We start from the raw sequence: 22,483 nt of genomic DNA, 5'->3' as shown, positions 1-22,483 counted from the left end.
TACAATCCTTATTCATGGAATGTTGAAACATGAAGCAAACATGCTGAATTGCATGCCACAACCAGTTAAAAAGGTAAAATCTGCAACTAGGTATCATTTCTTACTGAGAGTATTGTGTTTGCTTGATAAATTCTATTATATGATCTCTGAAGGTAATTTCATTTTTATTCTTTGTGCCTAACAGAGTTCCAAGTGCAAAATGGGTACTTAATAAATTAGAATGAAAGAATGAAGAAACAAGTACATATACATGGCCCATGAATAGACTACAGACATCAGAAGTCAAAAATAAATGTGTGGTAGGCTCTCGTCCCCTTAAAAATGGGATGAACTGCTACAGTGCATGGAAAGAATAATATACTTTCTACACACTGACAATATGTTTTGTTCATTATAACTAGGAGTTCTGGTTATCACTTCATAGCCAGGAAGAACAATTAACTGTGACAAACTATAAACTACGTTTATAAGACTTTCCGCAATCACTAAAAATCTAGCATCAAATAACCCCAATTCAGTATGTCATGTCATTCCATTCAGTAAGGAAATCCTGGTAGGATGTTGGAAAGCCTTACAGCTTGATGTTGCCAATGCTTGTTCTAAACATTTCCAGCCGAGACATCTTTAGGACTACAGTGAATATAAAATTGTTTCTTGGGAAAATTCTGGGTTTGTCTACATTTATCCCTGCCACTCACTTCTGTGCTCAAGTGGAACAGAACTTCATCAGGGTAAGAATATTGGCTAGGTACTAAATACTAAGTTAATATTATATACTAGGATTAAACATTTTGGTTTTTCCCCCTAGGGTCAGCATAAAACATCATCAAATACTCCTAACACAGCCAAAAAGTACATTTCCAATATTCCAACTTTGTTTCTTTCCCTTCTACTGAGATTTATCAACTTTTAGTGTTTCTTTCACCCAGAAGCTAAGAGCTGTTTTATGTCCAATCACAGCAAAAATATTTCTCTCTTTACTGTTTGCTTATTTGTTTTCTTCTCTACCACCACAATGCCAAAAAACTTAGTTTCATTTTTATTACCATTTTATTGATCTTATTGTAGCTGCCTTTTCTTTAGGCCCTCAAATTCTTTTGAATATGAACCAAAAATAATAAAAAAATTCAATACTAAAGCTCTATGCAGTCAACTTATTTTTTAGCAGAGTTCAAGGAATTACCTGAAGTACACAGAAATTAAAATATATTTTTTCAGAAGTCCATAAACATCTTCCAATAGGGATGGTCACAGTTTCATTTTTAAACATATGTGTTCAGACTGAGTACAGTGGCTCATACCTATAATCCCAGGACTTTGGGAGGCTGAGGCATGAGGATCACTTGAGGCCAGAAGGTCAAGACCAGCCTAGGCAACATAGCAACCCCAACTCTATAAAAAAACTTTTTAAAAAATTAGCCAGGCATAGTGGTGCATGCCTATAATCCTAGCTACTTGGCAGGATCTCCCGAGCCCAGGCATTTGAGGTTGCAGTGAGCAATGATCGTGCCACTGCACTCCAGCATGGGCAACAGAGCAACACCCTATCTCAATTTTTAAAAAATTTGTAAAAATTAAAAAAAAAATAAAAATAAACATATGATATCAAATTTTCAGTAGGCAGACAAATTATATTGACTCTATATAGTGCTTAAAAAAAAAAACCACTTTGGCCCAATATTGATATTGCCACATATTATGTTATATTTAAGCCCCCTCTCAATTTTTGTTATCGCTCTGTGAATAGGATATAAAGCTTTAAAAAAAATCTCTTCATATAGCACAAGTATTTTTTTTTAATCACACTGTGATTTACTGATCATGTACAAGGAATTGGTTAAATAAAATGTGGTGGATCCTTTCAATGAAATACTGTGTAGCCTTTTAAAATGGCAATATGGATTTATAGTTACTGACACGAAAAGTTGGAACATCATTTTGTTAAATTGAGAACCATGTTGACCTTGTCAAAGATAATAATGGTATTGTGATTATATAGGAAAATGTCTTCATTTTAAAAAAATACATACTGGACATGCACTAAAATGTTGAGATGTCTAATTTACTATAAATATTTCCACATACAAATATACGGATATATGTAAAGATAGAGATTTCTAGATACAGATGACAGATACACATACACACACAGAGCAAATATGACAAAATGTTAACTATCACTGCATCTAGAAAGTAGGTTTACTGGTGTTTGTTCTTCGTGTCTTTAGTGTTCTATATGTTCAAACATTTCACAGCAAACACTTCTTAACATGTATTTCATCATCCTATTTTTTTAAGGGAAATATGGACATAAATATGTATAAACTATTTCTGGAAAGATTAGCTATGATTATCCAGATGTAGGCTTACACAGTGTTCTTTATACTTCATTGTGTTGTAAATTTTGTGTAATGAGCATGCATTTCACTTTTATATTCAGAAAAAAAGATTAAGCTATTCCATAAAGCTTTCAATTCAGAACACAATACAATGTTCTTTAAATAAAAATGCAGCATTAAGCATTGCATGCTTGACACTGAAATGCTGGAGGTTTCTCCTCTCACCTGTGATGAAGACCTCGCAGCTTACAACTTTCAGTGAGCATCATCGTCACCTGAATTTCAGAAGCTTGATCTATATAAAGAAAAGAAATTGTCTTGAATAATAATACTACATATATGACATTACTATTTTCTGCTATTAGTAAATAATTACCTTGGACTACATTTTCATCATAAGTTACAGTAAAATCTAAATAGATCTAGCCTAACGTTCTGCAGTAAAGTCTCTTCAAATAGGTTAACTTTCTGAGAAATTTTTACATAAAAATTAGAAATTCAGTAAGGTTCTCTAAACAAAGTAGAAAAAGCAATAACAGACTGGAAAAATATCTGCAACAAGTCAATAAGGAAAAATACTAAAAATGAGGCAGATGATACATACATATAGTTTACTGAGAAAAGACAAAACAAATGACCAACAAAATCACAAAATTCTTAGCCTTCCTCCTAAGTAAAGAAATGCAGGCCAGGCGAGGTGCCTCATGCCTATAATCCTAGCACTCTGGGAGGCCAAGGCAGGAGGATTGCTTGAGGCCAGAAGTTGGAGACCACCCTGAGCAAAAGCAAGACCCCGTCTTTACAAAAAAAATAGAAAAATTATCCAGGCATAGTGGCATGCACCTATAGTCCTAACTACTCGGGAGGCTGAGGCAAGAGAATTGTATGAGCCCAGGAGGCTGCAGTGACACTGCACTGTAGCCCAGGTGACCGAGTGAGATGCTGTCTCAAAAAACAAAAAACAAAAAAAAAAAAGAAGACGACGACAAAGAAGAAGAAGAAGAAGGGAAGGAAAAGGGAAAGAAAAGAAAAGGCAAATTAAACTAGGAAATACCATCTCCCCACTCCCCCCAAACCATCCTACCCACTGTCAGTTTGAGAGACAAAAAATCCAGAGGCCTGCCAGTTTAGGCAAGAATGTGAGGAATCAGGCTCACCCATTATCACCTTGGATAGGTGGGGGAAGCAACATGTAACAAAATTTTAAAATGCAGATACACTCTGCATCATCAAGCCTATTGCTAAGAGTCTACACTACAGACATATTCACAAAAGCTCATCTATATATAACGTAACAAGAACACTGTTCAATTGTAACAGCAAAAAACTCAGAACCAAAAGTATTTGTCAACAGAGAACTAATTAAATTGGCACACTGGAATACCACGCGGCTACTTTTAAAAACTGAGATTGGTCTATATGTACCGACAGAGGAAGATCTCTAAGATATATTAAATTCTGAAAACAAAGTGTAACCTGTTTATGTGATTAGTTATGTTTTAAAAACAAAATTATTTGAAAAATTAGATATATTTGGGAGCATTTTTTTCCTACTCATAGACAGCATCATAATAAATTGTTTACATACGGCAGTTACTTTTAGAGATAAGAGAATTTATATTTTGTACTTTCTGTTCTATTTACATTTCCTAACCATACAAACATACAACTACTAAAAATAACTACAGAAGTTCTAACTGGAGATTATGGGCCATTTTATTGCTTTCTTCTTTTTACCTCTTTGTGGTTAAAAACAAACAAAAAGAACTAATATTAAATTAGTGGAAAATTAAGCTAACTTTCATAGATAGCCCAAATTAGGATATTATTATTACATTTTATTTTTAGCTTCTGAACACATGTGTTTTGGTCCAAAGTAGCAAAACAGAACTAAGATGGACTTTTAGGTCAATGTTTTTGAAACAAAACATGATAATGCAATTTATCTTTACTCTGTACTCTGTACTCTAAAATAATTTTTAAGCCATCAAGTATTTGTGCAGATCCACAAGGATTCCTCATCTTATAGGGACCTCTATCTTAATAATATAGAAGAATTTCTCCACTGTTTGAAATGGCTCAAAAACTTTGGTATGAAGCACTTCTGATGAAATTAGACTGATATCTTTGACTTATACAGCTATTTTAACTAATAAAAAAAATTAATTATTCTCACATTTCCATTAAGTGAATACTGTGTTTCCATTATAAAATGAAAACAAGTTTGAATTTTTAAACAGTAGTTTTTAAATATCAAAAACAAACATAAGAGTATAGGGAATCATTTAAACCCCTTTTAAGGAAACCAAAAACTAATTTTTATGTCAACAACAAAAACAATTTATATTGTTAAATGTTGAACCAACCTAGTTAAATGTTGAACCAACAATAAAACTAGTCCATTGAACTCAGGCACTATGATTGTCACATTTGGTTCTGAAAAGTGGAGCTGTCAAAACTGAGAGATCTCAAATTTCATTTACTTCCAAGTCTACCCACTGAATGTCATTCCCTGCCTCATTCTCTCTCCCATTACTTGCTAGTAGTGCTCCCTTTCCAGACAACTTCTCTTAGTTAAGACTTTTACAGGAATGTAAAATGGGTAGATAAAAAGCCAAAGTCTTGAAACACTTGGTATTTCTTTGGAAGAGGTGCTTCATACCAATGTCTGTTGAAATAAACTGTAGGTGTCTAAAAATTGCTTAAAATTTGGGATCATTTAGTAAATGGCAGAATGTGCCTTTATTACTCTTTCTAGAACCTAAATAATCTCTAATGAAATTATGGCCAAGACTACTGGGGACTGGTAGAATCTTTTTAGGTTAAAAACCATTAAGTAATGGTTGGAGTTCTTACCCAGTGAGAGTTTACCCTCCCCTCAATTGGTAAGGAGACCCAAGTACAAAAGGTAATTTCAGGATGTGTCATTTTATACATACTTTTTTTCAAATTCTTAATTTTGATAAGCACGTTCTATTAAGCAACGGACACTAGAACTAGATGATGATCTAAAAAAACTTTCAATTGGAGAAAAAAAACTTTATCCATTTAGTAAAAAAAAAAAAAAACACCTCATTTTCCTGAATTCCTCTCCCAGTCTAGTCCTAGTCTTTTAATTTTAAATAATGAAAGGTCTATCTTCAAGATGTATACATTCGAAAATGATACTATTAAATGCATTCTAAAAGTTACAAGGAAACACAAAATGATGTTTTTAATTTGCTTATTTCCAAAATTACAAAAATTTAGCAGCTATAAAAGAAAATAAGAACTTAATACCCCAAACCCCGCACTGATCCATTTGTTTTATGCAATTCAATTGCATAATATTTATTGTGTAAGATTCAGGTTCTGATTTCAATCTCTGGAAATTTACACTGGAATATCTATTAAGTCTCTGAACAAAATTATGAATTTTTTTAAAAAGCCAAACTCCCAATTTCCTGCTTATGCCTAAAGGCAAAGGTCAGTGCTCTGAAAAAACCTTATTTTTTGTATTTTATGGTGCACTTCTAATTGTACAACATGTACCAAAGCATTCAGATTTGTGGAAGAACTTTGTCAGTTCTATATAGCTACAACTAAAAAAATAAAAATAACATTCCAAAAGAGTATCTCAGAGATAAGTCAATCACATGGATCTATCTAACAATTTTCAGGCACCCAGTCACCGTACTTCCTCTCTGTCACCCATGCAAACCATGACCGTATCTTGGCTAAGGACTCACTGTGCTTTCTCTTATTTCCATCCAGCTTAGAGAGAACATGATAATCACAGTGGTAGGGCACATAAACAACCAAGTGACTACAATTCAAGTATATATGGAAAGTGAAATCTTATCTTGTAAAACAGGCCTGGTACTACCCACATTGTGTTTTATTACTATTATTTCCTTTCTGCTCTCTTCCAACCCTAAATCAACCCAATACTACATGAAATTTTTTGTTAATTCAAGATTTATTCAGAACAAATTAATAATATCCTAGTTCTAAACAGCCTATAGAATATTTTAAAACCCCAGAAGAAATTACTAGAATTAAGGAGAAATGTTTCCTTTTAAAAATGAGGAAAGAGTAAAAAAAGGCAGTTGGTTTTAATCAACCTATGGTTCAAAATTTTACATTTACAAGAAGTAATATGTAAACTATCCTTTAAAACTAGTCAGAAAACCTCTACTAAGACCTAACAAACATTAATCTTTAAAAGTGTTTTGAGGGCTCGGTGGATAAAATAAATACTGAATGATATGGTAAGTTAAACCATTTGTTTAGAAAAGATAAAAAGGGTGTGTATTCGGGCATGTATATTTGTAGCAGCCTTAAATAAGCAATTTTGCTAAATTAAAAGCAATTATTAATAATTTCCAGAGATTCTTTTATTAGATTGGCACAACCCAACTTTTTAGGAAAAAATAAATATAAATGCTTCATACTTTCTAGATATTCCTTTAAGTAAATTTAGAAACAGTTCTTATAAATTAACTTTGTAAACTTTATAACATTTTATCACCTTCTATTTAAAATTTAATTTTCCCCTCAATTTCTGCAAAGTGCTAATTTTTTTTCAGAAATTATCTTGTCATCTCAACCTCTATCAGACACTGACAGACATTAAGCACCCTATAATTTACCACATTTTTCTTTTTTTCAAAATGAGCAAATAAAAGACTTAACTCAGAATTACTCAAGCTTTTACAAAGATTAGTTACAAGTCATAAAAATTCAGAAATTTTAAGAAGTCTCACTAATTTATCAGTTTTAGGGAATAAGTAATACACCTATATAAATAATATTGTAGCATTTTGATAGAGAATCTACAATTAAATAATTTATATAAATCAATAAATGAAAAATTAGGCATCATATTTTTAAAAATGGCCCCGAAGAAGAAAATACGTAATTCTGTTCATGAAAATATAAACCAGTGCTGTATTTTAGAGAACAATCTAACAATATCTGTCAAAATTTTAAGTGTACACACCCCTCAGGCCAGCAATTCCAATTATCACTGTACCTGCACAAGTGTACCAAGAAGCACCAACACAAAACAGACACACATGCACACACACACTTATATAAGAGAAAAAAGGAGGAGGGGGGTAAAATGTAAACAATGGCTCTACATAAGGTACTATGGGTCTGATAGTCATTTAAATTTTTTTCTTGATAGTCTTCAGTATTGGGAGGGAAAAACTAATGACAATGTTTTCTAAGGGGGAAAAAGAGATAGTACCAAAGGATTTTAACCTAGGAAAAACACAACGTAAGATACAGCAACAATGAAGTCAAGTGGATACAGTTTGACTAGAAGCCTGAGTAATATCTAATAAATGTTTAATGTCTTAATTTATTAGACTTCCGTTTTTTTATACCTAATAAAACCAAATATCCTAAAAGTTAGCCTCATATGAGCTTAATTAACATGGGCTGATTTAAAAAGTCCACCACACACTCAGAAACTGACACAGAATTTTGCTGGCATGAGCCATATAAGACAGGAAAATATTATGGAAATAGTATGGAAAAAAATCTTACCTTTAACTGTTTTTACAAATGCTTGCTTTTCCTTATTTGGATCTTTTTCATCTACTAAAACTCCATGGAAAATACGCCCAAAAGTACCTAAAAGAAAAGGAATAATTAATGAGATCATACAATAACCTTAATAAAATTATAGTACAAAACTTCCCGGCACAATGTAACTTAAACGAACATAATGAGGGCATATGTGATCAACATCATTATGTTCTAGTCCCAAGGCAAATGAACTCAAATCTCTGGTTTTTAACGACTGTTAAAGTTCTTTATAACTATTAAACCTCGTGCTTGCCTTCAGAAACATCATGTCTAAACTAAGCATATGAGAATTTTTCTGAATTATCCTAAAAAAACTAATGCTATAGCCAGGAGCTCAGTAATGGGGGTATCCATCGTGGCATTTATGAGTTTCTATGCCTAGCCTCAGAGCAATGACAAGAGGAGAAAAGTGGTCTCTCCTCCCTGCTGTTGCAGAGCTTTGAAAAGTAGCTTCAATGACAGGCCGAAGGGTGCAAATCTTAGATTGAGACAGACAGTCCTGGGTTCTAATCCTTCTACCGCTTACTACTTAGAGGGTCTCAGAAAAGCCACTTAGCCTCTAGGGTCACTATTAAAATATTTAAGAATCAATTCTAAAACCTTTACAGTAAGAAGAGAAGTTAGTTATGACCTTTGGGGGGGGGAGTGGTTAAAAATGCACTATGAAAATCCATCCAGATTTTATTAGCAATTATTTTGGAATTGCTAATAAAAAGCTCCCTAATGAGGAGATGATCATCAAAAATTAATCTCATTTTACTTTCTCATTGTAAAATTTTCTACTTTCCTTCTATCACCAATCTAAAAGACAAACTTGCAAATAATTTCACTTTGCGGCAGATACCACGCACACAAAGAGGCTTGCTCTAATGTCTCTCACTCTGAGCAGAAGTTGTTACTGTCCAACTATCAAGTCTCACTGTGGCCCAGAGATAGAGAGTAACTTGGATGCTCGAGGTAGGAAAAGCTACGGATAACCTTTATTTAAGACACCTTGATTAGAGCAGAGTAAATCCCTTCAAACACTCTAGAGCTCCACGTCCAGACCTGTCAGTCCCTTCCTTACAAAGGTCTTCCCCTCTGTCTTCATTCAAGGTGACCTTGCTTGACTGAGCTTCTTCACTCTCTCCCACAGCAGGACTGCAAAGCTCCTGTCTTCTCTTCCCACTGCCTAGTGCCATTTTAAAATACTATTCCCAAACATAGATTTACATATCTTCAAAAACAAAACAATTATGGGTATGGGGAACATACACAAAAGTACAGCTATACATACATTACTTTACCACAAGGTTATAGCAATTCCTACCAGCAATGTGTAAGAGACCTTGCCCCTCCATATCCCTGTCAGCCTGGATGTTATCTATCTTTTTAATTTTTCGCAATCATGTAAACTATTATTTGATTTGCATTTATCAGATTTCCAGTGAACCTGATCACTTTTTAAAATTGTAGTTAGCTATGATGTTTTCTTTTCTGAAATCAATAGAACTTTAAAATAAACCACTATGGGCTTGAAAAATAAGAAACAAAAACAAAAACAAAAAAAACTCTACCTGGTTCAGAATTTCCTCTTTTCCTCAAATTATACCACCACAATAGATTACTTATTCTATCCCATTTAGAGACCAAAAGAAACTGCAAAAATAACATTATTCATTGGTCTCCCATTCGATTCTGGAAATGCTTCCTGGTCTACTTACTCTCTTCAGACTGCAAACAGATCTAAAAACTAGTTATGCTTCGAAAATATACAACCTGGGGGGGAAGGGGAAAAAAAGGAAAAAAAGAAAAGAAAATATACAACCATAACAAGTGGCATTCCTACACTGAAAAACAGACCAAAAAATCTACTTCCATTAATTAACATTTATCATTAGAGGTAGTTTAAGTATCTGACTTAGCTTTGAATAACTTTTAGGTATCCCAGCCAACATGAACACAAAAAGACTCATGTGCATCCACAACATTCCAAACCGAATTACAGCAGGGGGTAAAAAAGTAACTATTTAACAATTTGAAGAGCTATATGCAGTATTTTTTTATTAATTTCTGTTCTCTTTTTTTAGCATCTCCCTAATCATTACTCTAAAACTCAAAATAGAAAGTAAAGACCAGTAAGAAGAGAAGGGAAGGATACTAGTATCTATCAAATGCTACTATATGTTAGTTCATTTATTGTACATCATTTCATCTAATCTTCATAACTAGTCTAATAAGAGTTAATAATGCAGTCTAAATTTAAAGAAGAGGAAACTGGAGATCAAAGACATTAAATGATTTCTCTAAGGTCACACAAGTAATACTCTGTGGGACTGGAACTAGGGTCTAACTCCAAAGCCCATGCATGTTCCTTCTGCTAGAACCCTCACATTATCTGTCAAGAGTAAACCACTTAAAATATTGCAAAGAGATCTGCTACAGAGTGATCACTTTAAATAAGAACAGAAAATATACCTTAAATAAAGTAACAAACACTAATACATATGCTTTGATATGTTTGAAAATCAAGAAGTGCACCAAAGCTGTATAAGGCATTTTAAAGTCTAAAGAAAGGAAAAATGAAAATCATTTTTATAAAAGAAATAAACTATACACTGCTTTCTATCCTTATCTGAGACACAAAGTGAGATGAAATTTTTAAAATTATTTGAAAAAAATGTTTGTAGTGGTAACATTAATTCTTACTTACAAAACTGATTCTGAGATAATAAATACCTTCTTGGAGTACATCTTTTAGAGTTATCCTCTCCCTGGATATTGCTATATCCTTCACCTTGGCTTTGGCCTCCAAAAGAGTGACACTTCTCAGGTCGTTCTTCTCTATCCGCAAGGTAGGATAACCTGAGGAGCCAACAAAGCCAAACCAAGCAATATAAATACCCTTATTATGGTATTGGGGTCAACCAGTTCAGTTAGAACCTCAGAATAGTCACAAGAATAAATGTAAGAATCATAAAAGAAAATAGGCATATACATGAACTGGGAGAATTACTTATGAAGGCCACACTAATTTAGTAAAGAAATGCTTTCCCACCTACCACAGTACTAGCCCAAAATGTTAAAATGCAGAATTACAACAAGAAACTCTAAAAATAATATTATAATCACCACCACTTCAATTGTCTTTCAGCCAAATGAAATAAGCTTTGATTCACAGAATTTAATTTAATCCCTCCTATGGACAGCTTTTTTTTCAAAAGAGTTACTAATACAGTCTCCTAATAAAAGAACTTTTCAAATAAAGAGATGTTCAAAAAATATATCTTTTCTGGTATATTAATACTTGATCAGTTTAATTATTATGGTATTCCCATAGCCTAGTGATATCCTTGTGAGATTCAGATTGTTAAATTCCCATTCATTCTTAATATAATGACAGCAAAAATAAAATGTATAGCCACAAATTTAAGTTTTCACTCCAAGAAAAAAAAGTGTTAGAATAAAAGGAAAATTCAGTGTTAGCAAGCAGAAGTTGGAATATTATCTGTAAAGATTTATTAGCTTTGGTAGATTGGCGGGGGGGGGGGGCCTAAAAAATTAGTAAACTTATGCAATGATCATCAGTGGTTGCCAGAAGAACTACATGAAAGGCTTTGGGCAACTTTATAACAGACGTAGGCTGACAACATCTGAAACCACCGATCAGCAGTTTCACTGTGATATGCTTAGATATGTAATTATATGCAAGTGTTTGTGTGTGTTTATTTGTTTTTTGTTTTTGTTTTTGTTTTTTTTGTTGAGACAGAGTCTCACTTTGTTGCCCAGGCTAGAGTGAGTGCCGTGGCGTCAGCTTAGCTCACAGCAACCTCAGACTCCTCGGCTTAAGCGATCCTACTGCCTCAGCCTCCCAAGTAGCTGGGACTACAGGCATGCGCCACCATGCCCGGCTAATTTTTTCTATATCGATTTTTAGTTGTCCATATAATGTCTTTCTATTTTTAGTAGAGACGGGGTCTCGCTCAGGCTGGTCTCGAACTCCTGACCTTGAGCGATCCATCCGCCTCGGCCTCCCAGAGTGCTAGGATTACAGGCGTGAGCCACCGCGCCCGGCCGTTTGTGTGTGTTTAATCCTTCCTAGAGTTCTCTAAGTTTCTTAGATCTGTGGTCCATTGTGTTCTGTTATCTTAAAAAAAATTCTTGGCTATTGTGTCTTCAAATATTTTTCTGCTCCTTTTTCATTTTTTAATTTATAAACAAATATATTTCTACTGACATTTTTAAGAAGTATTTTGTTTTTAACATATATAATAAATGAATTACCTATCTCCTAGAGGTTATGTCCACAATTAAAAACAAGTAAATTTCTTATTGTTAGCAACTAAAATTTTTCAAAAATAAATTTTTTCCATTGACTTTTCTTAAGAAAGTATATTTAGCATATATAATTCAATTATCTTCCTCTTTAAGGTCATACAACAATAATCAATTCTAATAAGCAAAGCCTAACATCTAAAAACTAAGAGCAATGATGAGCCTCTTCACTTTCACACCTCTCACTGTAATTCCTGAAAAGCATATATTTCCTTCTTTCACTGGTGGTGATGGTAGCTGCTATTGCAATTTCTCTTAAATTTCTTTTAATCTAGAATGCCTCCTCCCCTCTCCCTTTTCCTTGCCACTGTCTTATTGAAGAAACTGGGTCAGTTATCCTGAATAATATGTGGCATCTACTTCCTCAAGTAGCATTTAACTTGTTCCTCTACCCTTGTGTTTCTTGTAAACTACAATTCAGTTCTACAGCCTTTATTAAATCCAGGTCAACTTTTCAGGGGTGGTGTAGGGGGAGTCAAGAATACTCCATAGCTGGTACATAATATCTTAGAGTACAAAATATCTAGTTGTCCAATTTTTAGTATTGCTAAGTTTCATTAGTGGATTCAGGTGGTGACAGCCTGAACTCTCAATAGTAAAGTTCCCTATTTCCCTTTGTTCTTATGGTTTTAATTACTGATGACCTTTTCCTGAATTAAATATTTTATTAGGGTTTGCAAATGTGATTTTCTAATTCTGTGATTACTTACATACTTATTAGCTGGGAAGCGCCTATAAAGAAACATTTTCCCTCATCAACCAGCACTATCCGGTTACCCTGAAATATAGCTGTCAGAGTAAGGCATTTTTGGAGCCTTAGTTACCTCTCATAATGAACATTGTTTTTAAAAAAAGTATCATTATTTGTAGATTTTTATACTTTACATTTCAATCAATTATATAATAGTCATTATTCTTTTTGATGCTCAAATGGTCCCATCTTTTGCCAGTGGGAGCTCCTCAAGTCTTTAGCAGTTTCCTTGATACCTGACATGCCCCAGGCTTATCTCATTCATTTCATGACTCAGACCTGAAATCAGTTATTTCTTAAAAAAATCCTGGTTCCTTTTAATGGGAAACAGTATTAAAAGAGCACAACACAACAGGACATTGGGTAGAGGACAGATATTTTTAATGTTATTTTACTCAAGAGTAAATGCCAGCCAAAGGAAGGAAAGCAGTTCTGATGCTCTCAACTCTCCAGTGGTAGCTAACTTCCTATTATGATTAGAATGGCCCATCAAGACCCTCAAACAATTCACTAAAATCTGAAGTCTCTGCCTTTATACAGCTTAATGGCTTATTTCACATAACTACCTGAAAATTCTTCCCTCTACATTTCTACAGAAGTGGATTTAGTAGCCCTTTTAATATAACTAAGCTATGGAAATCTCCCCAAAGCAAAACTAGTTTTAGCAATTAAATTTTATTTTTAATACCCCAATTTTAGAATGTTGCATTCAATGCTCTAGAAAGCAAAAGTTGAAGATCATGCCTAATTTTGTGTATTTTATACACTATTTATACAACATGTCCTACAAGTACACTAACCATGCAGGAACACTGGCAAAAAGGCAAAGACAACTTTAGTAAATTGGCTTTAGAATTAAATTAACTCTTACTGGTGATAGGAGTTGCATTGTTGGGTGTGTCAGCTCTCAGATACTGAGTTGTCTGGGTGGATGGCTGAGACAGCCCTTGTGAACTACTGCTGGCACTGATGCTGCAAACAATTTTTAAGAGAGAAATATTTGACAAGTCAGCTTCAATGAGAAATTCCCTTTTTCTATACATACAAAATGCATGTAGCCATTATAACCAGCCTAAAATTTTGATGGAGATCACAATAATGCATATATCTCCATTACAATGTTCCATTTCTATCTCCAAAATCACTAAACAGGTTCACCTTACCAAAATTATTCAGAAATGTAGGTACTAGTCTTCAGACATCTCAGATAATAGTCCTAAACCTCACACGAGAATATGTGAGGGAATCATGGATCATCTCCCAAAAAAAGAGCCCACATCATTCGATTAGATTGCTTTTAGAAAAGAAGTAGAGAGACAGTTCTCTTTCAAGATGGCCCCAAATCAAATGCTCTACAGATAGGGGAATATCAAACCAAATCAAACGTGCTAACATGCTCAAATCTTGGGAAGGAGTATCATACTTGGTTCAAGTTTGTTTAATCATATACATTTTGCTTCTTCTACTTCCCCAACCCCCACTTTCTAGAATTTATGGAACTTCTCAGAAATAACTAGTACCTTAAGCACCACATTACATCATATTCTCTAATACAGGAGACTCAGAAGATAGTAGCATCAAATAGTTGCTAGCCGTATGCTCAAGATTATTAAAATTATTGCTTTTTAAACATGTACTTTTGTCTTTTCAGCTGGTAGCAACCTTGTCCCAGATCACTCTTGGGCACATTCCGTCTCATTGCCTCAGACCTTGTAATTTTGCAGCAGTGGAGAAGTGAAAGATAGAAATTCATCACGAAGGTGAAAACATATGGCAGAATGGGCCCTCCATGCCTCTCTTAGCTACAGAATCAGTAGTGCCCAATCAGAGGCTCCAACTTTCCTTAATATGCAAAATCTTTTAACTGCCTATTCTTCACATGATAGCTCTGTATTTTCAAAAACTGGTGATTCAGAAAACACATAATGAAGCCACGCATGGTGGTGTGTGCCTGTAGTCCCAGCTACTCAGGAGGCTGAAGCAGGAGGACTGCCTGAGCCCCAGAGTTCCAGGCCAGCCTGAGCAACATAGCATTTTTTATTATGTTAAAAAACACAACAACATAATGACAAAAGGCTGCTATGTAATCTACAACACTTACACATGAATTTTTTATTTTATCAATATTAAGAACCCATACAAATATTTGAAAAATGTAAATATATAATATCCAGGCAATGAGTACTATTAAGTCCCCATGTAGCCTTTTTAATCATTAATAATACAATCTACCTTCCCCTTTAAAAATACAACATGAAAGAAACAAAAAGAAAGAAAAAAAATAATCTATTATTATCTGCTATTATAACTAAAACACTTCTGAAAAAGTCATAGCAAAAATTAAGATAAGAATGTTCTGCAATAAACATTTGGAGAGTACTTATATGCAAGCCATTCTGCTCAGTACAACCACGTATCTGAAGATACATGTTTGCCTAATGAAATGCTCCTCAGCATGCCTTCCCTTAAGACGCTCATCATTTTAGGTTATCTACTTCTTCCTGTGACGCTACAGTCAGCCCTGTTTCCTCAGCAACTTTGCTGAAGATACTCTGCAACTCAAAGAGAATACAGTAAGATTCGTCAGGCTATCATCTGGTCAGAGTTCAAGAAGAGCTTTTTAGGCTGGAGTTATTCAAGAGCTCACCTGTATGAGCTTATATGTGTAGTAGGTACGGGTCACTAAAGAAATGGAGAGCACAAACCCTAAAATGAGAACTGCCAGCATCACCGGTTACTAGCTGTATGACCTAGGACAAACTAATCCTTCTGGAGCCTCAAATTTCTCATGATAGAATGAGCATAATTCTACCCCTGATAAGATTACTAATAAGATTTCGTGAAAAATACATAAGTAAAGCATTTAGGATAGCATCTGGTCCTCAAACATATACTTATAAATTATTATTACTGGCTAATAATGCCTATAATCCTAGCACTTTGAGAGGCAGAGGCAGGAGGATCACTTGAGGCCAGGAGTTTGAGGCCAGCCTGGGCAATAGCAAGACCCTGTCTCTACAAAAAATAAAAAAAATTAGCTGGGCGTGGTGGTAAGCACCTGTAGTCCCAGTTACTCAGGTAGGCTGAGCCAGGAGGATTGCTTGAGCCCAGGAATTTGAGGTTACAGTGAGCTATGATTGCACTGCTGCACTCTAGCCAGGGTGACAGAGTGAGAGATCCTGTCTCAAAAAAAAAATTATTATTACTGATTAGTCTTATTATTATTAATATTATGCTTCACCAATCCTTAGAATAAGAAACTATAGGGCTTCTGTTTTTGCAATTCTGCGTACTACACAAGGATTAGATCAAAAATCAAAGTTGTTAAAAGTCCAGAATTCAATAATGGGGAAGAAAGAGAAGCATTACCATCCTCAAAAAGGGAGGAAATAAAGTTTACTTATCTATAAAATGAGATTAAGAAAAGCCTCCCTCACAGGACTTTTGTAAGGCTCAAATTGTATGATATATGTGAAAGCACTATGGGGGAGGGTGGGCAATAGAGACAGGGTCTTGCTATGTTGTCCAGGCTTGTCTCAAATTCCTGGCCTCAAGTAATCCTCCCACCTCGGCCTCTCGAGTGCTGGGATTAAAGGAGTGAGCCAACACACCCCACCTAAAAGCACTGTTTAATATCACCTGCAACCAACATCGCTGATGGTTGAATAAATGCGCAGTCTCTATTTCTCTCCATTAACTAAACAGTAGGTGGCACTCCTGTGCCACCTCAGAATTTCTGAAAACATTGTGGGCACACAGTTAAAGGTTTTATGGGGACATCTATGTTAATTTTTCATACCTTCTACAGATATTAAATGAGTCCCTACAATAAGCAAAGCACTATGCTAAGTGGTCAGAATAAAATTTGGAACCTAAGATATTATGAGAGAAGCAAGGAGTAGTCAGGGACCTACCCGTGACTGACATTTATTAAAGTCAGTACCTACATAGCTCAATCTCAGGTGATGGAAAATGAGATTAAAATGTATATTTGCTAGCACTTAATCGTTTAAAACCAGTATAAATAAATAATCTCATTTGCTTTTCATGAGCAAGTAAGATTAGTTATGGAGCTATTAACCCTGCTTTAGAATGAAGTTAGGACTTTGGGCAAAGATCTTAATTTTCCTTCAAAATAATTATTACAATTTGTACTTTTCTATTTTTCTGTGTAACTCATTTATTTATTCATTCATTCACTCACTCATTCATTCATTCATTCAACAACTATTTATTAAGTATCTACTACATGCCAGGTACTGTGCTGGGTGCTAGAGATACAGCAATGAACACAATAGACAAATAGAACACAACAGACAACCGCACCTTTGTGAAGCCTACATTCTAGCAGAGATTTCTTGTTTAACGTCTGTCTCACTCAAGCAGACTATTAACTGTATGAGGGCAGGAAGAGTACCTGTTTGTGCACTCCTCCCTCCCCAGCCACTTAAGCCAGTGCCTGGCACAACGGAGCCCCAGCAAGAGCTCAATAAACACTTACAGAGTCAATGAGCAGAGAAAACCATGCTTCCCTAGAACAGAAAGACATAAACCAGACAGAATGGTTGCTTCTGACATGAGCTGCTGATACATATTCAAAAAGGCAAAGAATCACTAGTATATCAAAATGGTTTTTTGCCTCCCTCTATTCATTCTTCATTCAACAAATAGTTACTAAGTATATTACTATGTATCAGATACTCCGTTAGGCATTGGATATAGAACAAAATAAAGAGAAATAAAGGGAGACCTTGTCATCAGTAATGGCAGGAGTGGTAGGGTGGTAGAGATAATGGAAACCAGAAGATGAAAATAAAGATACTGCCAGAATACAAATTTAGGCCTCCCACAAAAGAGGAATCAATTTTCCCATAGTCACAAACTAATAGGGAAAGACTACAGTGTGGACAGCTGCAGACCAACCCCTCTGCAGAAGGACTTTAGGGTGAATGTAAAGAGAAGCTCTACCTCTCCAAGATAGACTCAACTGGCATAACACAGAGAATGAAAAGATCAATCTGCAGTGTTAGGAGAGGGAAAGCCACACACATGGGCTCCAACTGCCCTGGTATGAGCCTGTAAGGGGCAATTTTATTCTCTATTTCTAAAGAAGAGCTGTGTATAACAGGACTCTGGCTCCTGAGTGCCTGGAATGGAAGAACTCTCTACCAACCCCTTCTAAGGAATTCCATGGAACCATGGGTTCCATCAAACCTCACAGGGCTGTTATGAGGAATAATGGAGTTAATAAATGTAATGAATGTAAAGCCATGCATTAACAGTGCCTGGCACATAGCAAATGCTTTATATTATTACAATAGTGAGTTATTACAATATAGGTATTATAATAATGAGTTCCTCCTGCTCTGCTCTGGTCCTAAAGTACAATCCTGGAAGTCATTTAATCTCTTCAAGACTTTTTCTTCATCTTTAAAACAAGGACAGTAAGTATCACACCCGTAGGTGGCCGTGAACATTAAAATAATACACGTAAAGTGCCTGGCACAGTACTGGTAAACAGAAAACATTCAGTAGAATGGTGGTCATTGTTATCTCAATGGCCCCTATGAAGAGAGAGAAGCAGCAGATGTCTCTTAAATGCTATTCTATTACTGGATGGGAACTTCTTTGGTCACCATGGTTAACTTGCCTGGAAGGTAATGAGTAACTGCTAGTAGGATAAAAAAGAGCTGAAGAAGAAATTTCTTCATCGCTACTATCATACTACTATTTTTGTTTTTGAAAACAAAAATCATAAAAATGGCACTTACGATGAGTAGGGGTATATTTTAAGAGCTTACAGTATTATTTCACAACACACCTATTAGGTGTGTATCTCTGCTTTATTGAGGAGAAAAATTGAGACAGACAGGCTATATAACTTACTCTAACTAGGCCATAAAATTAGAAATTAAAACAGCCACCCTTCAAACAGAGATGATCTGGCTCCAGAGTTCATGCTCTCAACCACTAGGCTATGCTCTGAAAACAAGTGATAATATAAGCTGCTTTTACTCAGGCAAAGTCTGGAAACTTTTGCCTGAAAAGTACAGAGAACTGGAATACCAATTCATGGGTGATGACTAATTATTTCACCAAGCAGAAGTATATGTCCCATGGAATCAGAAGGTTCTTGCACAACTCTGGCCGACATGGGTCCACGGCTCTAGCACACATGCAAGCATTCAAGGAAAATACAACTTTCTTTGTGTATCAAGACTGATTTCTAAATGCCATGCTCTTCAGTGACCCCTCTACTTACATTCTCTCTCAAAGTCCTATCAAAATGTTCCTGCTACCTCTTTTTCTCTTCAATTGCTTTCAAATGCTGTTTCTTCCTCTGTAAAATCTAAATCTAACTTCAACACCACCATGTATACAAAATATATTGTAAAACACATCACTCACAAACTTCCCCTCTCCTTCTTATTCCTCATCTCTTCTTTCTCTTCAGGAAAGTAAAACAGTGGGGACAGAGAGTACTTAGGAGCAGGTACTGAATCCAACCAGTTCCCTATCCACTCATGTTCTTATTGATACCACAAATATGCTTAACTGCAGTAGGTATGACACTGTGTTAGGAGTGAGGATTCAGCAAGGAGTAAGACACACAGCTCCCCAAATGGAAGAGAGCTTACATTCTAGAAGTGGGGCTAATACTACTACCCAAAAAATTATAGAAATAAAAAATATAATAGTTGATACCAAAAAGAAAGAGACAGAGGAGAAAGAAAAGGATGGCTGGGAGGCTTAGAAAAGACTTCATGAAAGATATGGCAATGGAGCTAGAATTTGAAGAATGGACAAGGTTTGGACTGGTGGAAAATGCAGGGAGCCCGGTGGGCAAAAGGAATGCATGAACAAAAGTCCTGAAGGGCAACATGTAAGACAAAAGTGAGGAAGAAGGGATCATTTGACGGGAGCACAAGGGAGTAAGAAGGGGAGAAAAGGTTCAGAGAATATGGGGGATACACCCCCACATAAAAGAGGGCTTTGAAAGTCAAGTCATAAAGCTGGGAATGTCTTCAGTCAGCAACTGGGAATTAGTGAGGAGGGAAGCAAGAATTGTGTGTTGTGAAAATAAACATATCATTCCATCTTTACCTCTCACCCTATCCTGAGTATAATGTCCTCCTCCTTGTCATTTCTGACTCACCCAGGCTAGGACAAGCCACCTCTTGTATTCCTACACTATCCTACACATATCACAGTCATCAAATTTACACACTTTTATAATTATGGGTTAATGTCGAAGATTAAATCTTTGACATCATGAAGTATACCATTAATTTTCATGTTCCCAGCATAATATCTAACCCAGTGTATCTCAAACTGGCTATATATCAGAATCATCCAGGAAGCTTTAAGAAAAATATTGATGCCCAAACACTACCCTAAACCAATTACATCAGAATCTCTGGAATGTGGATCCAAGTAATGGTATGTTTTAAAAGCTTCCCCATGACTCTAATGTGTAACCAAGCTGAGAACCAATGCGTTAAAGTATAGCAGGTGCTCAGTAAATGTTTACTAGATCAATGAATGGATGGATGGATGGATGAATGGATGGATGGATGAATGGATGGATGAGTGAAGAATGACAGAGGGAGGAAGTAGAAGAAACAAGGCAATTTTTAAAAGGTAATAAAATCTGAAGTCAAGTCCTGTCAAAAGGGATGGAAAAAATATACCTGATCTCCACTTCTTCCCTACAACTAAAAAAGTGTAATTCCTGACATCACAAATTTTAAAAAATAAAAATAAAATCAGAGAAACACAAAGACAGCGATTAGGTCATCTTATTTTCCCTTTGGCTAGGGCTTGATCATCCTCCCTCCTTCCCCTGAACCCGTATGTGTGGGGGTGTGAGGGCTCTCACAGATATGCAAATAACTCCTTTTATTTTTTTCCTTTCCCAAAACATGTACAATACCTGTCATCCAGTTCAATCCTTTTCATACTATGAAGGTGCAAAACAGCTAATATTATTGCTACAAGAAATATAACCGCACAACAAACCCCTACACTGATATAAAACACACGCGTAGAAGTGGTTGGAGCTGCATGTACAGGATCATCTGAAATAAAAACGAAAAGCACATTTAGCTTTTTAAATAAATGTGACTGATTGCTTTGTTACCCAATATATACAATGAGTATCTTGTTCTTTGTAAGAAAAAAAAAAAAAAAAAAATTTCCATTTCATGGGCTCCTTCTTTGATAAGATCAGTTACCAGAAGCATGTGGTGTAAGTTCACACAATTTTTTTTGATGTTTTTGTTCTTGTTTTTAACAAAAATTAAAAATTTTAATAAAATTTTTGGTTAACAAGTATAATAGTCACTCACAAATGGTATACATAAAATATACCAGCACATAAAATATACTGTAGCAGTGCTGTCCAACAGAAGTTTCTGCATTGATGGAAATGTTCTCCAGAGTACTGTCCGATACGGTAGCCAATGGCCACATGTGGCTATTAAGCACTGAAATGTAGCTAGCACAACTACTGGCCACTGAAATGTACTTAGTACAACTAAGGATCTGAAGTTTTAACTTTATCTCATTTTAATTACAGTTAAAAAGCCACATGAAGCTAATAGTTACCATATTGGACAGTGCAGAACTACAGATTCTTCATATTTCCTTAAGAGTGATGCTTGGATTAGAGGGATCAGACAGCTTTTTGTTGCCAAGGATCACTGACTCACAGGAGAAGGAATAAACAACAGGGACTCACACATTTAGAAAAATAACAACAAACATTTAACCCTTTTTTTCTTTTGAGAGTAACAGAAATTACTTTATCTGTTTTAAAGACTCTAGTCATTAAACAAAATGCTACTTAGCTTTATATTATTTAACAAAGAAAGAACAATAGAAAGAAAGCCTCAGCAATAGAGAAAATAACCCAATGACACAGAGAGAGACACACACATCACACAAAGATGCACACTGAGACGAGACACACACAGATGCATATGACATGAGCAAGCAGAGTGGAAGACACAAACAAGCAGAACTGGTGGGACTGGAGATTCATGTAATATTTGATGATGAGCACTAACATCATATTTCTATTGAATAAAACTTGAGGAATTGGGGGTTTATCCTAAATGAGATGGGAAATAATGGCAAGGTTTCAAGCAAAGGAATGACACACAAAATTATTTAAAAAAAACAACAAACCACCAATGACTGCACGCTGTGTGAAGAATGCTGTGTAGGGGGGCAAGAGCAGGAGCAGACAATGAGTTAGAAAGTTAGAAGGTTACCAGAGTAGTCCAAGGAGACAGCAGTGGTTTGGACAAGAGGGTCACAGTAAAGATGAGAAGTAAATGGATTTAGAAGCAGAGTCAACAGACCTTACTAATAAATTGTAGTAAGGCAGAAAGAAAAAGAGGAATTGAAGTTTTGGCTTAAGGAATCACTTGGATAATGGTACCTTTACAATGATTAAAAAAAAAATTAGCAAGTTGGGGAAAGGGAGTATCAAGAGTTT

The 22,483-nt window shown here is 35.3% G+C and overlaps 1 protein-coding gene across 2 annotated transcripts in view; it reads right to left on the bottom strand.

Moving 5' to 3' along the window:
- The window catches only part of RYK (receptor like tyrosine kinase), an 88,285-nt gene that overhangs the window by 20,691 nt on the left and 45,111 nt on the right, over positions 1-22,483 (bottom strand). The window contains exons 6-10 of one of the 2 annotated variants that reach the window (XM_069473224.1): positions 20,915-21,059; positions 13,853-13,953; positions 10,635-10,760; positions 7,875-7,961; positions 2,565-2,634 (exon numbers count right to left, since the gene is read on the bottom strand). In XM_069473224.1, the coding sequence (XP_069329325.1) occupies positions 2,565-2,634; positions 7,875-7,961; positions 10,635-10,760; positions 13,853-13,953; positions 20,915-21,059 (529 nt within the window). Of the gene's footprint in view, positions 1-2,564; positions 2,635-7,874; positions 7,962-10,634; positions 10,770-13,852; positions 13,954-20,914; positions 21,060-22,483 lie in introns of both variants that reach the window. The other variant, XM_069473225.1, reaches the window with a different exon arrangement.

The sequence above is a fragment of the Eulemur rufifrons genome, chromosome 7 (genome assembly GCF_041146395.1).
Source record: "Eulemur rufifrons isolate Redbay chromosome 7, OSU_ERuf_1, whole genome shotgun sequence".
NCBI lineage: Eukaryota > Metazoa > Chordata > Mammalia > Primates > Lemuridae > Eulemur > Eulemur rufifrons.
The sequence above is the reverse complement of the archived record's forward strand: the minus strand, read 5'-3'. Positions and strand labels throughout refer to the sequence as shown.